This window comes from Trematomus bernacchii, unplaced genomic scaffold (assembly GCF_902827165.1).
Source record: "Trematomus bernacchii unplaced genomic scaffold, fTreBer1.1, whole genome shotgun sequence".
In the NCBI taxonomy this organism is placed as follows: Eukaryota; Metazoa; Chordata; class Actinopteri; order Perciformes; family Nototheniidae; genus Trematomus; species Trematomus bernacchii.
The window spans coordinates 2,566,168-2,580,314 of NW_022987792.1; the positions used below are offsets into that span (position 1 = coordinate 2,566,168).

General features: G+C 39.7%; 1 protein-coding gene across 3 annotated transcripts in view; it reads left to right on the forward strand.

Annotated features, from left to right (window-relative positions):
• The first annotated feature begins 896 nt into the window (after window positions 1–896).
• The window catches only part of atcaya (ATCAY kinesin light chain interacting caytaxin a), a 19,795-nt gene continuing 6,544 nt past the window's right edge, over window positions 897–14,147 (forward strand). The window contains exons 1-7 of one of the 3 annotated variants that reach the window (XM_034149774.1): window positions 897–1,439; window positions 3,648–3,741; window positions 8,455–8,513; window positions 10,150–10,413; window positions 11,797–11,961; window positions 12,696–12,798; window positions 13,426–13,557. In XM_034149774.1, coding sequence (XP_034005665.1) covers window positions 3,665–3,741; window positions 8,455–8,513; window positions 10,150–10,413; window positions 11,797–11,961; window positions 12,696–12,798; window positions 13,426–13,557 — 800 coding nt within the window. In that variant the 5' untranslated portion in view covers window positions 897–1,439; window positions 3,648–3,664. Of the gene's footprint in view, window positions 1,440–3,647; window positions 3,742–5,877; window positions 6,065–8,454; window positions 8,514–10,149; window positions 10,414–11,796; window positions 11,962–12,695; window positions 12,799–13,425; window positions 13,558–14,147 lie in introns of those variants that run through there. The other 2 variants (XM_034149776.1, XM_034149775.1) reach the window with 2 other exon arrangements.

Consider the following 14,147-nt stretch of genomic DNA (forward strand, 5'->3'; position numbering starts at 1 on the left):
CACAAAAAACTGACATGTACCTGTTTGTTGGACCTATAACATATTTCTGATTAACAAGTTAAATCATGGACATGTTTTGTAAAAGCTTCAGTCAATGTTTTTGTCATTGCTATGCTAACTAAGACATTTTTCAACACATTTACATGGGTGACAATTTTTCCAGATGTACCGTCCATCTGTATAGCAGAAGACAAAAGATGTCCCTCTCCTGGGTGTTGAACCTTGAGCACCTGCATGAAAAGTCAATGGATAAACCTCTGGACCACCAATGTGTTTTTTAAACAATGAACGCCCAGGTATAGCTCTTGTTGTGATTTTATTTTATTGAATTTGTACCTTTATGCACACAACGAGCACACAGGTATGGAGGACAGAACATGACATAAGTACAAACTACGAAGGAATACGGACTTATTGTTTAAAAAAGGACAACTGCCTTTCAAAATACAGTCTTCAAGAACGGGTTCATGAAACCGGAAGTAAGTGGAAGGGAATCCTCTTGCTCTGCTCGCAGCTCAATATCCACCTGCTGTTTCTGATGAATATCGCCTGTTCCTGTGAATCACGCTTGCATTTATGAAGACATTAAGATACAAGCGAATGTAAAGGTAACTACACGCCATTTAAGGCAGAACTATTCAAACACTTTCTCCACAAACTGCGTGAAATTCAGCTAATAGGGTAAAAACAACCTTGGGTTTTTAAGGCATCACCCACAAAACATGAGGACAATTATGATTTGACTCTAAATAAGGATGCAGATGTCAGATATAGACATTAACCTTTATGAATACCATGATTTAAACTACTACTAGGGTCAAAATTATATATAAAGAGGCTTGTTATGTGTGCAGCCAGCAGCATACTTTGCAGGGATATGATTGGTTGGTTGAAAGTGAAGTAAGGGACTGAATATTTAACATGTGGGGAGAGGGGGAGTTGGGGTAAACGGAAAGCAATGGATGGAGAGAGAGAGAGATGCTGTTGCTGGGGAACAGAAGCCACATAGAGGACCACTGAAAAAAAAATCAGCAACAGAGATTTGTGCACGTTATTCCTGCAAAGAAGAGATATTTAGGAGTGGGAAAAGAAGGGGGTATTTGCAGAGAAAAGAGGAAGATAGAGATGCCAGAGCAGAGGCATTTTATTTAAAGGAATTTTGTGTGTCGGTACACAGCCAGTCTTTTCCCCATCAACGGTGGCCAGTGGCTGGTTGAAGGGGGGGTTTGGGGTGCAGCATCACAGAGGTGCCCCCTGTCTGCAGACACCTGCTGCTGGAGAGCGTCTGACAGCGAGGACACTGTGTCTGTGTGCATGAGCGTGCACGTGTGCATGTGAATGAGTGAGAGACAGGAGGAATTTCAGCCTGAATCTTCGCATCTGGGACCGAAGAGAGGGGAGAACACACTGACCAGAGAGAGGTTTCTAACACCGCTCATGTGAGTATATCATCCAGGCATCTTTATTCTTCATAATGCACATTAGAATGACTGCATGCATGCATTAAGACATCACATATCTTCAGGGTGTTTCCCCTTTCATAGGCTGTTACATTTGGGATGACCCAGAAAGACTGTGCTGCCATTTTTACTCAGGGAAATGGCACTGGGTTGCACATCATGAGGCAATGCATTTTGTATGAATATGTTTTTTCAGCACATAACTCATGCAGGATCAATCAATGTCAATCATATATGTAAAGGGTCACATTGTGAGGTGAAAGCTCAATTTCTCCTTGTAGCATTTTGTAGAAATCTTAGAGCATAAAATGTATTCTTCTGCCACAAATTATACGTTACAGGTTTAATTAATTAATACTATGCAAATGTCCCTGTCGTGGGATTGATTAAGGATTATCTATAGTAGGTTGTCACATGAAAATAAGAGCAATGTCACAAAAACCCAGAAGCAACTACTACAAAATAAGATCTGGTACAAATTGTTGTTCACATGGTGGCAAAATAATAATAACAAGGGTCTTCCAACATTGATTTCTTTCAGCAAAACACTTGTTTGTATTTTAATGAAATGTATTTAACAGATCTTCAAGTGAAGGTCAATTTCTCCATACAGCATTTTGTAGAAATCTTAAAGCACAATAGGTGTTTTTCTGCCACTAGGGGGCTCTCAATCAAAACAAAAATATAAGAAGGAGTTTAGTTGTGTGTTGAAACTATTGTTAATAGTTTCGATGGATTTTTTCTGGAAGCCAAATTACCCAAACATGTTCTGTTCTCAAAAACAAACAAGCTGGTTTTAAAATCATTAAAAAACACAGAATAAAATAGATTAATGTTTAAAATCAGCGTTTGTACTTTGCTGCCGCTTACTTAAAGGTAGGGTAGGTAATTCACTTCAGAAACACTTTTTGTTATATTCCATGGAATGCTCTTAACATCCCGATAGCAATGAATATCTTAAATGCTTTGACAATAAATACATAAAAACATGTCATCTGTGGAAGCCGTAGTACTGTAAAAAGCACGACCAATCATCTGAGCCGGCCCGGCTAAAATAACTGGATGGCCTACCTGCCTGTCAGCCTTCCATCTCGTGCACAAACTTATCTCGTGCCCTCATTGGTCATGTGCGCGTTCGTGTGTGTTGGAGGAGGGGCTCTGTAAGGAAGTCTGAAGGAAGGGGCAGATTTTTTTCGGCTGTGTACTTTCAAATTCTAGCGCACTCGAGCTGGTTTCTCCATTCTTACCTACCCTACCTTTTAAGATCAAGTTTCCGATTAATGATTGGTCAACCGCTTAGAGATGTCCCGCCCCTTAGCCTATCACGTACCATGTGTTGGAGGAACAGCCAATTGAAGTGTGAGTGTTTCATAGTGATGTCATTATGTTTCAGAAGTAAACAAAGGAGTCCAATGGAGGCGTTTCAGGAGAGAAACTCCCTCTGGAGCGAACACAGGGATTTTAGCCTTGGTAATAATAATAATAATAATACATTTGATTTATATAGCGCTTTTCCTGGTGCTCAAACAACAAAAGTAGGTGGAATAAGGGCGAGGGGTGAGTGGATTGAGTTGAAGGCAAGAGTGAAAAGGTGAGTTTTCAGGGATTGTTTGAATGATGTGAGATCTGTGTAGACCACTTACATGCACACAAACCTATATGACACACTACAGGATTTCAAATGTAGGACTTTTTCATATTTTTTGGTCTCCCCTCAATATGTGAATTCTCTTCAAACTCTAGAGCACACATGAAAGAATGTCAGATCTGAAGAGAAGTTTTTCTGTGAGAGATCAAACCGGCAGCAGGATTACGAGGGAGGAGGAGGGGGGGGGGGGATTAGGGGTGCATGTCGTCCCTCTCTTCCCCCCCCTGGATAAATCTTTTCATGATATCTGACTTTGAGGAGAGCTCGGTAGGGGGGGGGGGGGGTCTGTCCGAGTCACATGCCGCTCACATGCACTCCTCTGGGCAGGGGGATCAAAACCATGTGACCGAAGAGCAATTATAATGAAACTTTGATAACAAAAAAAGCAACAATGGCAACTTCTAATCCGACACGTGTTCCTGCAGACATGACGGGATAGTTAGTGCACTTATTTATCAGACAGTGCTCCTCTTTTCTTTGAACTGTAAATGGGTTTCATTAATGAGCTTTACCCCCCCCCCCCCCCCACCCCCCTCCAGGCTCTCCTCTCTGAGGGATGGGCACCACAGAGGCGACTCTACGAATGGAGAACTTGGAGGTGAAGGACGAGTGGCAGGATGAAGACTTCCCCAGGTCAGATTCTTTCATTTAAACCGATAAACATCAGTTTTATTGATGTCACGTGCAGTTGTTTGTTGTTTGTTGCTGGTGTTAAGGCATCTCGTAGATCTGTGTGTGTGCCTTTAGCCATGTGGCATCTTCTTGTGCATGTGTTTGTTGATTAATATGCAGCACATGTTTTATTATGTATGAAAAGATCATTATTTAGAGTTAATTGTAGATTAGTCACCAGGGTTTCTTTATGTAGCCTCTGGGCCAAATGCACCCTGCTGTTTAGTCTGCATGGGTGGATTTAGACTGAGGCAGGGATGTTGGTGTTAATATGTCGTTTGGAACCTTAAATTAACATTTTATATGTTGTAAATCATAATTTCTTTAGTGTATTAGTTTTATGAAGGTTAGTGTGATAAAATGGGCAACGTTTGAGCCCAGTGGGGGACATGTTAAAACAAAAAAAGAGAAACAGAGAAAGAAAGATACTTGCCAAATTCAACATTTAAAAAAAAAACTAAATTAAGAAATTATTAAGAAACTCTAAAAGAAAACAAGATAAGATATACAAATATGAATAATAATAATGCAATCATCATAATGAGTTAGATTAGGAAGGCAAACTGTTTAGTTTTTTTGGTCTCAGGATTGAAATCTTCTGTTATCTTATAACGAGGTTCAATCTTATTCCATTTGTGATAAAGACACATCTTTCTATGTCCACAATGTGCTATATTGTTAACAGACATTTGCTTTGTTGTGTCTTTACTGTCATGCAATATGTTAAAGGGATGCATGACAGTTCATTTTATATTTCCTAGTAAATAAAAAAACAATTTTTTTTTATAATTTGAAGGTTTATTTCAGGTTAAAATATAGATTAGGGTTTTCTCGATTTCTTTCGAACAAGTGCATAAATATTGGACTCAGCGTTATAATCAGCACGTCAAGGAGCTGGCTACAGAAGGATTTAGGAAGTGTGGGAATTTGATTCTCCACACGTCAGAGCTTGATGGGCAGAAAGAGAGCAGGGGAGAAGTGTTATGACCAGGGTTCTTACGGTCATTCAAAACCTGGAAAAGTCATGGAAATTCAAAATGCTAATTCCAGGCCCTGGAAAAGTCATGGAAATGTAACTACAGTTGCATCAAATGTAATTTATATTTTATCTAATCGCCGAAATAGTAATACTATAATGATAATAAATACTGTATCGCATAGTAATTGTGGGGGAAACTTCTGTGTAGCAATGCATTGGGAGTCACCGACTCAGGAAGGAGACACGGTGAGAGTTGGAGCTTTTGATGTCAAACACTGATTTATTCAGAGTATCGGCCGGAGGATTCACATCACAAATCAAAGAGTCAGAGGTTCCGACTTCACGGTAGAGTTGCCACGTCAATTCTGAAGAGCCTCTCTCTATGCTAGACCTTTTAACTGGTTCACAGAGAGAAATCAACATCTCTGAAGGAGTAGACTAAACAGCTGGGAACACTGAACCACCTGCGTCCGACACTCATGGCCTCAAGGACTTCACATCTTAGAGTCCACAAACACCGATAAAGAAGTGCCTCAGCGTTCCCACAACAATTACCCTTCGTGCCAGACAAGTTGACCGGTCACAAACTGGTGACAACAACACATATGGCACCAAGGCCTTTCCTTAAAGGAGATAACAGACGTCAGAGTAGATCATAAAACGTCACAGAGCAAAAGGTTAGATATCTAGAAGAATTATTCCTTAACAGTAATGAAACATAAAATGTCATTTAACTGACGAGGTATTTTGCTGGTGAGAGATTTTAGTTGCGTTAGCGTGTAGAAGCTAGTAAGCCTATTTGATTTGTTTTAAATAGGCACAACATGTTTCATATGCAGACCTTATTTTCCTGTTCCATGTTAAAATAAACCATTTTCAGTGGTACGCTGAGAAAGAGTCATTTTTTTGGTCATGGAAAATTAGGTAAAGGTCATGGAGAAGTCATTGAAAATCATTGGTGAAAAAGTGTATAAACCCTGTATGACACTCCCCCCTCCTCTTCGTCATCCTCCTCCTCCTCTTCATCCCCCCCTCCGATGGGGAGTCAGGAAGCAGGCAGCAGGTGCAGTTTGGTCACATGATGCACCAGCAGTCAGATCAACAACACAGCATCGCCAGGAAAATGGTGGCAGGTTTTGTTTAAAGACGGAGGAACAAAAGGATTATTAATAAAGCAGCCTCTGAGGGATGCTCAGCTGCACACCATCAGCTGAGAGGGAATGAGTTAGCAAACCAGATTTAAAGGTGTGTGAGGTTTTATACAAAGCTCTCTGAAAAACAGAAGCCTCGTGCTATTTCCAGAAGGTAAGCATCATCGATTGTTGGAGGCACAAAAGAGATTATCTCGCTTTTGTTTAAAGGAAGAAATCCCCATACATCTGTTTATTGGTGTGACGAAGGAGGCGTTAGGATAGTAATCACTGCAGGGGTCCTCGGGGGGGGATAGAGAGAAAGCATCCACCATCAGTGTCTGTTTCTCTGGGACGAAGCCAGAGGTTTTGTCTCAGGAGGAGAGCACAGAGCGACGCAGATAAGACCCTTTTCTGCAGAAAGACTGCGCTGGTAATCCTAAACTAACCTGGCTCTGGTTCCCTGTTTGCTCTGGGTTTGTTGCTTTTATGCAAAATATACTTCTGTCCTCGTGTGCTTTGTTTAATGCAAACATATGCAGAGCAGGAGTTTGACTCTTGTGAGGAGGGAATAACAAGCAGGAAGAAGAGCTGCAGAGACACGTCTTACCTTTCTCTAAAGTAAATGTATTAGCATCAAAGGTACTAGTATTTAAAGGTCACCTATCATGCTATTTGTAGGCAATAGCATAGGTCTCAGATATATACAAATATATAAAAAACATGTCTATGAAGTGTTTTGCTCAAAATACCAAACAGATCACCCATTCTAGCCATGCCTCATATCCCTCTATTTCACTTCCTGTTTCAAAAGTGCTGATTTGGGGTATAAAGCAAAAACAAAATGATAACAAATAAAAAAAAGGGGCTGAGCTCATGCGGGACCCGGCAGCTACTGTCTAAACTAAATACTGCGGTGATGAAACGCCATATCATGGATTATCAAGGATTATTTCTGAAACAGTATGGAGCTCAAAGGCTTTCTCTCTTGCCGGTTATACCACAAGGTGAGTTCCTTTTTATTTCCTGCTTCTTCACACACATGCTCTCCAGTACAGGTTAGCTCTGAGTGTTAGCGATGCTAATGTAAACACCGACCATATTACATCCAAAACAGTCGGGCATTGTTTCTGATAGAAACTTTCTGATAGTGCCGTGGGTCCACATTTCAGATATTACGTCATATCGGACGCAAATCTGGATCAGCTCCGTTGAAGCCCCGTTTTTAGAGATTTGGGTACGGAGGAAAAGAGAGAGGGTTTTATTTTCTGATGCTGCGTGAGTTCCCTGACACACCGGGGACACATATTTATAAAATACATCAAAAAGTGCATTTTGCATGATAGGTCCCCTTTAAACTACGAATCAACCATTGTTCAATGAGTATTAGAGTACTCATTGAACAATGGTTGAATAAAGAATAATATATTATCTTTACTGGTTTATTTTGTCCAAATTGTTCAAAAACAACCCTTTATTCATAAATAAAACAAAATAAACGAGCATGCCATAACAAATCAAGTTTTAAATTCACTTTTTTTAATAGAGGAAAAAAGCAAGAAATATATAGACATACAATTAAATAAATAAAATATATTTAAAAAAAAGTACCAGTGTGAAATAGATTAAAAGTTAAAGAAATAGTAAAATAATGAACATTAAAAATACATTTATTTTAAAAATAAAATAATGAGAATTAAAAATCATTTAAATAATAAGAAATAATACAATGAATAATTATGATAAGCGGAGGTCAACTCTATAATAATAACGGATTTATTGGTAGATTAAATCTGATTGCAAGGCAGGTTCAATCAGGCAATTACAGAGTATATCATCATAATACATAATACCCCAAAAATATATGTAAAAACAAAAAGACTTATAAATCTTATTCGTCCTCTTCCTCACGCCTCACCTGGCAGCCCTGTAATCTTCATCTCTCCCCAGAGACACGTTAATTATCAACTCCTCCTCGTCTTGCTCATCCAGATCAGAACCCCCCCCCCACACCTTCACTGGTCCATTAACATCAACTTAATCACAAGGTTACATTTTGTTGTGGTAGATAGTAAAGCTGTGTTTCCAATCGAGACGTTACTGGTTATTTTGGTCGTTTTCAGTGGATTATAAGGTGACTTTTAGCCGATGGTTGCACGTGTTTCCATAGGTCAAAAGAGCTGGCTAAATAAGGGAAACTGACGCATGAAAAAGCATCATGACATTGAACAAAGGTGACAGACATCTCTGCAAACCCCACAACCAGGGCCTTTTTTGGGGTTAAATGTCCTCAAAATGTTGCTATACCATTGGGAAATGTCTGCAGTTTAAAAGAGGCTTTAGTGATTGATGCATCCTGTAAAACAAAGATCAGAAAATGGGATATAAATCGTGTCAAAGCTGGTTTTAAGAGTCATGGTTGTCCTGCTAAACCTCGGCTGTCAGCAGCATCTTGACTTTGCTCTATATTTTTGTATTTTACTCAAAAAGCTATACTTTGCATTAAATGTTATCCTCAAAGGCTCAGTATTGGTTGCTCACCTGCTGTGTGTGTTTTCCCTGCAGACCCCTCCCAGAGTACGGAGACATGGACCCGTCCTGCGGTCTCACAGACGACAGAAACTGTGAGTAGAACACTGAGGAGAGGAGGGTCAGTAAGAGGAAGACATTATAACCCTGATTTATGAGCAGTGGAGATGAACTGTCAATAACTTGAGCTGTGGCTCAGGGGAGGGTGTGCTGGACTTCGTATCAGGGGATAGCAAGTTTGAGTCCCACTGCAGTCAGCATGTCGTTGTGTCCCTGAGACACTTCACCCCAAATTGCTCCTGTGGGGATTGTCCACAGTACTGAATGTATGTAAGTCGCTTTGGATAAAAGCGTCTAACAAGTGACATGTAATGTAATAAGATACCCAAGGGAGAAACTTGGTATACGCTACTTAGAAAGCTCAAAATATAAAATAAAAAGAGATTTTGAAAAAGACACCAGCCAGCAAAAAATGCCACTCAATTGAAAAAGCCCACTTGTTGACAGGTCATACGTAAACAACATTTAATTAAATACCCAAATCATCTGAAAATGATTTAGCTTGAATGCTGCCAAACAATTGGCTTGTCCTCTTACTTGAACAGTTTTGTAAAATATATGAAATATTATAAGTTGTTTATCTTTTATTATTAAAATCATGGTAAAATAGGAGTTACATTTTTTTTTAATTATGTATACTGCCAGGTAGCAGGTACATTTCCCCAATACATACATACAAATATCTTAACCTATCAAATACAGGATATTTTATTAATCTTTATTGTAACTACATTTGTTAAATAAATGTAAAAAAAAAACATACATTTAAAGTGAAAATACAATGTAAAAATACCTCAAAATGGTATTTACAGAAAGTGCATAACATGAGTTAGTTCACCTAGAGCACATGTGTCAAACTCAAGGCCCGGGGGCCAAATCAGGCCCTTGGTGGGTTTAATTTCGGCCTGCAGGATAATTTCTTATTACTATTAGATCTGGCCCGCCGGTATATTGCACGCACACCTTCACTCCATCCTGAGGGTTTCCTCAGCTCAGAGCCTGACCCCAAACATTGATGAACTTGCACCCAAGATGAGATGCCAAGTATCTGGCTTGAACTAGCATCACAGAGCAGCACACTGAGTTTACATGTTTCCTTCTGCACTTTTTCTCTCACGACAGCAGGGCATGTTTGGTTTGTTCTTTGAGGGAAATAGTTTTGTGGAAGCTGTTGTTGGCCTGTGGAGAAATGTAATCATAAGAAATGACTCTGGAAAAGCTGCAGATAGAGCCATAAGAAATGAATGCAACTGATTATTTAATGTTTAATGTTGTTTTTATAGGCAATCATTTAAGCTTTGTTAGTTCCAGGTTTAATATGTGCAATAAGTTCATTTCAATAAGTTCTGCAATAAACATTGAACCAGTCCGGCCCTCGACTAGTACCCATTTTTTTTATTTTGGCCCACTGTATATTTGAGTTTGACCCCCCTGATCTAGATTCTGTCAATCAATGCTACTAGTTTAAACATTAAATTAAAGTTTATATATATAGCATTTGTCATGCTATATATATCAAGTGCTTCACAAACCAAACACATAGAACATTTTCAAATAAAAACAATACTATCTCCCCCATTCCAGGTCATAATCAGAAAAGCACAAAGCTTTGTGGTTAAACAGAACAGTTTCTTGTGATAACTCACATTTCGTCTTCTGGTCTCCCTGCAGCTCTCTCCCTGGATGTTTCTCCCCCTGGAGGAGGAGGAGGAGGAGGAGGAGGAGGAGGAGGAGGCGTTTCTTCGTCCCGTAAACGGCGGACGCTGATTGCCCCGGAGATGAATCTGTCTCTGGACCGCAGCGAAGGCTCTCTGCTGTCGGAAGACTTCCTGGACACGCCGGACGACCTGGACATCAACGTGGACGACATGGACACGCCGGACGAGACGGACTCTCTGGAGTTCATCACCAACGGCAACGAGCTGGAGTGGGAGGGTAAGGGGTTAACAAACAACAACAAAACAAAACATGCATGACTTTGAACCCCCTTCATCATCCCTTTATTGAAGCATGACACGGACCTATAGGAACTAGTTTAAAAATGATATGTGTTCACTTTAGTCTGGATCTTAAACTTCAAATACAAAAGGTTCATTATTCAGATTCAGAATTTAAAAAATAAGAACAAAACATGCATGTTACCCCTTGAACTCTGACTTTTAGTTAATTATTTTTAGGATCTTATTTGAATGCAGTAGACTGATTGTTTATTCAGAACCAGAACCAGAATTGGGTTTACTGCCAAGATGTACAAAAAGAAATACAAGAAAATGGAAGAGCTGTGCAGCTAATTCTGAATTAAACGTATTTATTATAGAGTTTGTATTGTGTTAAATGAGTCTGTGCACTGAAGCCTGCAGAATCAGAACATTATTTCACGCAGCTGAACTTTGAAATAGATTTATTTTCTGATCACACTTCTTTGATGAAAATCCCAATTAGACAAAAACATTAAGAAGGAACAAAATAAAGAATTTGGTATCCATGCTCTGGTTGGAAGTTGAATACAAAATAGTCACACTGCAATGAAATGGAAGACAATGCATTAAAAAAATGTAAGCTTTTTTCCCCATTTCTTCAGAAATTATTACTTAAAGGGGACCTATCATGCAAAATGCACTTTTGTACGTCTTTTATACATGAATATGTGTCCCCGGTGTTCCAGGGAACTCACCAAGTGTCAGAAAACACAACCCTCTCTATTTTCCTCCATACCCAAATCTCTAAAAAAGGGGCTGCAACGGATCTGATAAAAACTGATCCAGATTTGAACACTGTCCTGACGTCAGGACGGTGGCGCTACGGCTATTGGGCCAACTCCACCAATCAGGAGGAGACAGCCACGGCCATTGCCGTTCGAAAGCGCTGGAGACGCTGTAGTACATATGCCAGGCCTGTAGATGGTGCTGTTCTCAAAGAATCAGCCCTTTGCAAAAACAGAGCTAACATTTTTCAAATTGAGTGAAATGAGGCATGGCTAAAATGCATGATCTGTTTGGTATTTTGGTAAAAAAAAGTATAAATATGCCTTATATAGGTATGGTCCTACACTATATTATTCTAATATAGCATGATAGGTCCATTTTAAATGTGTGATTTTGCTTTCTGAGGGTATGTCCATAAACTCCCAAAATATGTGATGTTTGTTATTTTTAATCGTACTTTTTTTATTTTTTGCTCCTTTGGTTTTTTAAACTTTCTTTCCTCTCACTGTGTTTCTGGATTCAGCTTTGTACACCATTCTGAATTCCTTCTACGTGTACTATGAGCGGATAAAAGAGATGCATCTTCATGGTATTCTGTTGTGTTTCCCTCCAGACGACGCCCCAGTGGCCTCGGCTAAAGCGGCCCCCGCCTCCGGCCCCCTGCAGGCGGACGAGGGGAACAGCGGGAGACTGTGGAGGACCGTGGTCATCGGGGAGCAGGAGCACCGCATCGACATGCAGATCATCAGACCCTACCTCAGGGTCATCTCTCATGGAGGTCAGTCAGCCCCTACCTCAGGGTCATCTCTCACGGAGGTCAGTCAGCCCCTACCTCAGGGTCATCTCTCATGGAGGTCAGTCAGCCCCTACCTCAGGGTCATCTCTCATGGAGGTCAGTCAGCCCCTACCTCAGGGTCATCTCTCATGGAGGTCAGTCAGACCCTACCTCAGGGTCATCTCTCATGGAGGTCAGTCAGCCCCTACCTCAGGGTCATCTCCATGTCAGACCCTACCTCAGGGTCATCTCTCATGGAGGTCAGTCAGCCAGAGGTTAACGGGAAGAGGCTTGACTGTTGTAAATAATTAAAGTTATTTTACTTACTTAAGCTTCTATATACTTCTACTCCGCTTCAATTCAGAGGCAAATATGTTTTTTATACTCTTAAGATCAGACTGGATATAATTAATTAATCCCACATTTTTGGGGGAACATTTTTCGTCACAGCAGCAGAAAGGCATGACACATTAGTTAAAAAAATAAACATGAATTAACATAAAGAATAAATACATATCAACAGTAGAGAAAAATGCATGTTTGCATATTTTCATCCCTTTTTTGTGCTTTTTTATGTCTTGTGCTACCTTAAAATGTTCCCAATATGAGATAAATAAAGGTATTATCTTATTATTATTATCTGAATATAATTGAATCCTATCTATTGTATCTGATTTTATATCAAGCCATGTCCAGAGAAGCATTATCCCATGTTTCCTCTGAACCTCTCTCCTCAGGTTATTACGGGGAGGGTCTGAACGCCATCATCGTTTTCTCCGCCTGTTACCTGCCGGACAGCAGCTGCTCCGACTATCACTACATCATGGAGAACCTCTTCCTGTGAGTCAAACTTAATATTAAAATACAGGTTTTAATAATAATCATACAGGGTTTAGTTGAAGTACAACCAGGCATCTCAAAAAATCAGAAATAGGATCCAGGGTTAGTTTCATTTTTAAGTTAACACAGGGTCAGCAAATAAATAATAAAAGCACTGGTTGCAATAAAAGCATTATTCATATAAAATGAAAATGAAAATTAGATGTAAGACAATTGTCTTGTTGGTGGTTATGGATAAAAGATGGTCGGAAATGTATGAATACAATTATTATTTTACGTAAAACCGAAATATGTAAAGCGTAATCAAGACCTAATCGGAATTAAACTCCAACATAGGCATGAAAATATTAAATATATAACTATACACATAAGCTGTGTGCAAAAACAATGCTAGCATAAGAAAGAGTATGGCACTAATGTAATGCAAAAAAAAGTGGGATAAATAAGAATAAAGCACTATATACAAATATTATAAGGAGGTGTGTGTGTCAAATATTGCTGTTTTTGAGGTGCCTTTTGCCTCATAATCCCTCCATGATGCCGTACACTTTCATATTACTGTTTTTGGGTTAATGCAGTGTTTTCCTGTTTGCACAGAAACCCCTGACAGCTGTCCTCCTCCTGCAGGTACGTGGTGAGCAGTCTGGAGATGCTGGTGGCTGAAGATTATCTGATCATCTACATGAACGGAGCGACGCCTCGAAACAAGATGCCCGGCATCGGCTGGCTGAAGAGATGCTACCAGATGATTGACAGAAGGTGGGAGACTATGGAGAAAATACTCCCACATATATGAGATTATACAGTGGATAATTGGATAATTAAAAGTTGACTAGAATCAGAGTTAGGTCCACTATGCTATATTTAGCTGCTGAGCATTGTCTCAGTCAGTTTACAGAAAGCATGACATTGATACTGACAGATAGAGAGGGGGGGTTAATGGAAGTTGTCCCTTTCTGTCAGTCAGAGGATGATTCAGAGGTTATATTTAAAACTGGACTCTGCTCAGAGAAAGCCTCTTGTTAAAGGAGTACCTTACCCACACAAATGATCATTTATATATTGATGACACACCCTGTGTTACCTTTATATCCTGCAGAAAAGGCAGTGTTTTTGGCATGCCTTCACGATGAACGAAGAATCCGTAGACAGAGAAAATGGTTTCAGATTGAGATAAATGGGGGTTTGCATGGGGGTTTGCGTAGAATAGCAAATCTATGTTTAAAAATAATTGTTTACAAACTCTCACACAACTTGTGCACTTTAATCCAAGTCTCACTACTTCACAATCATATACTTCTCACTAAAAAACATACTATTCAAAACATTTGCATAAAAAACAGTCTCAC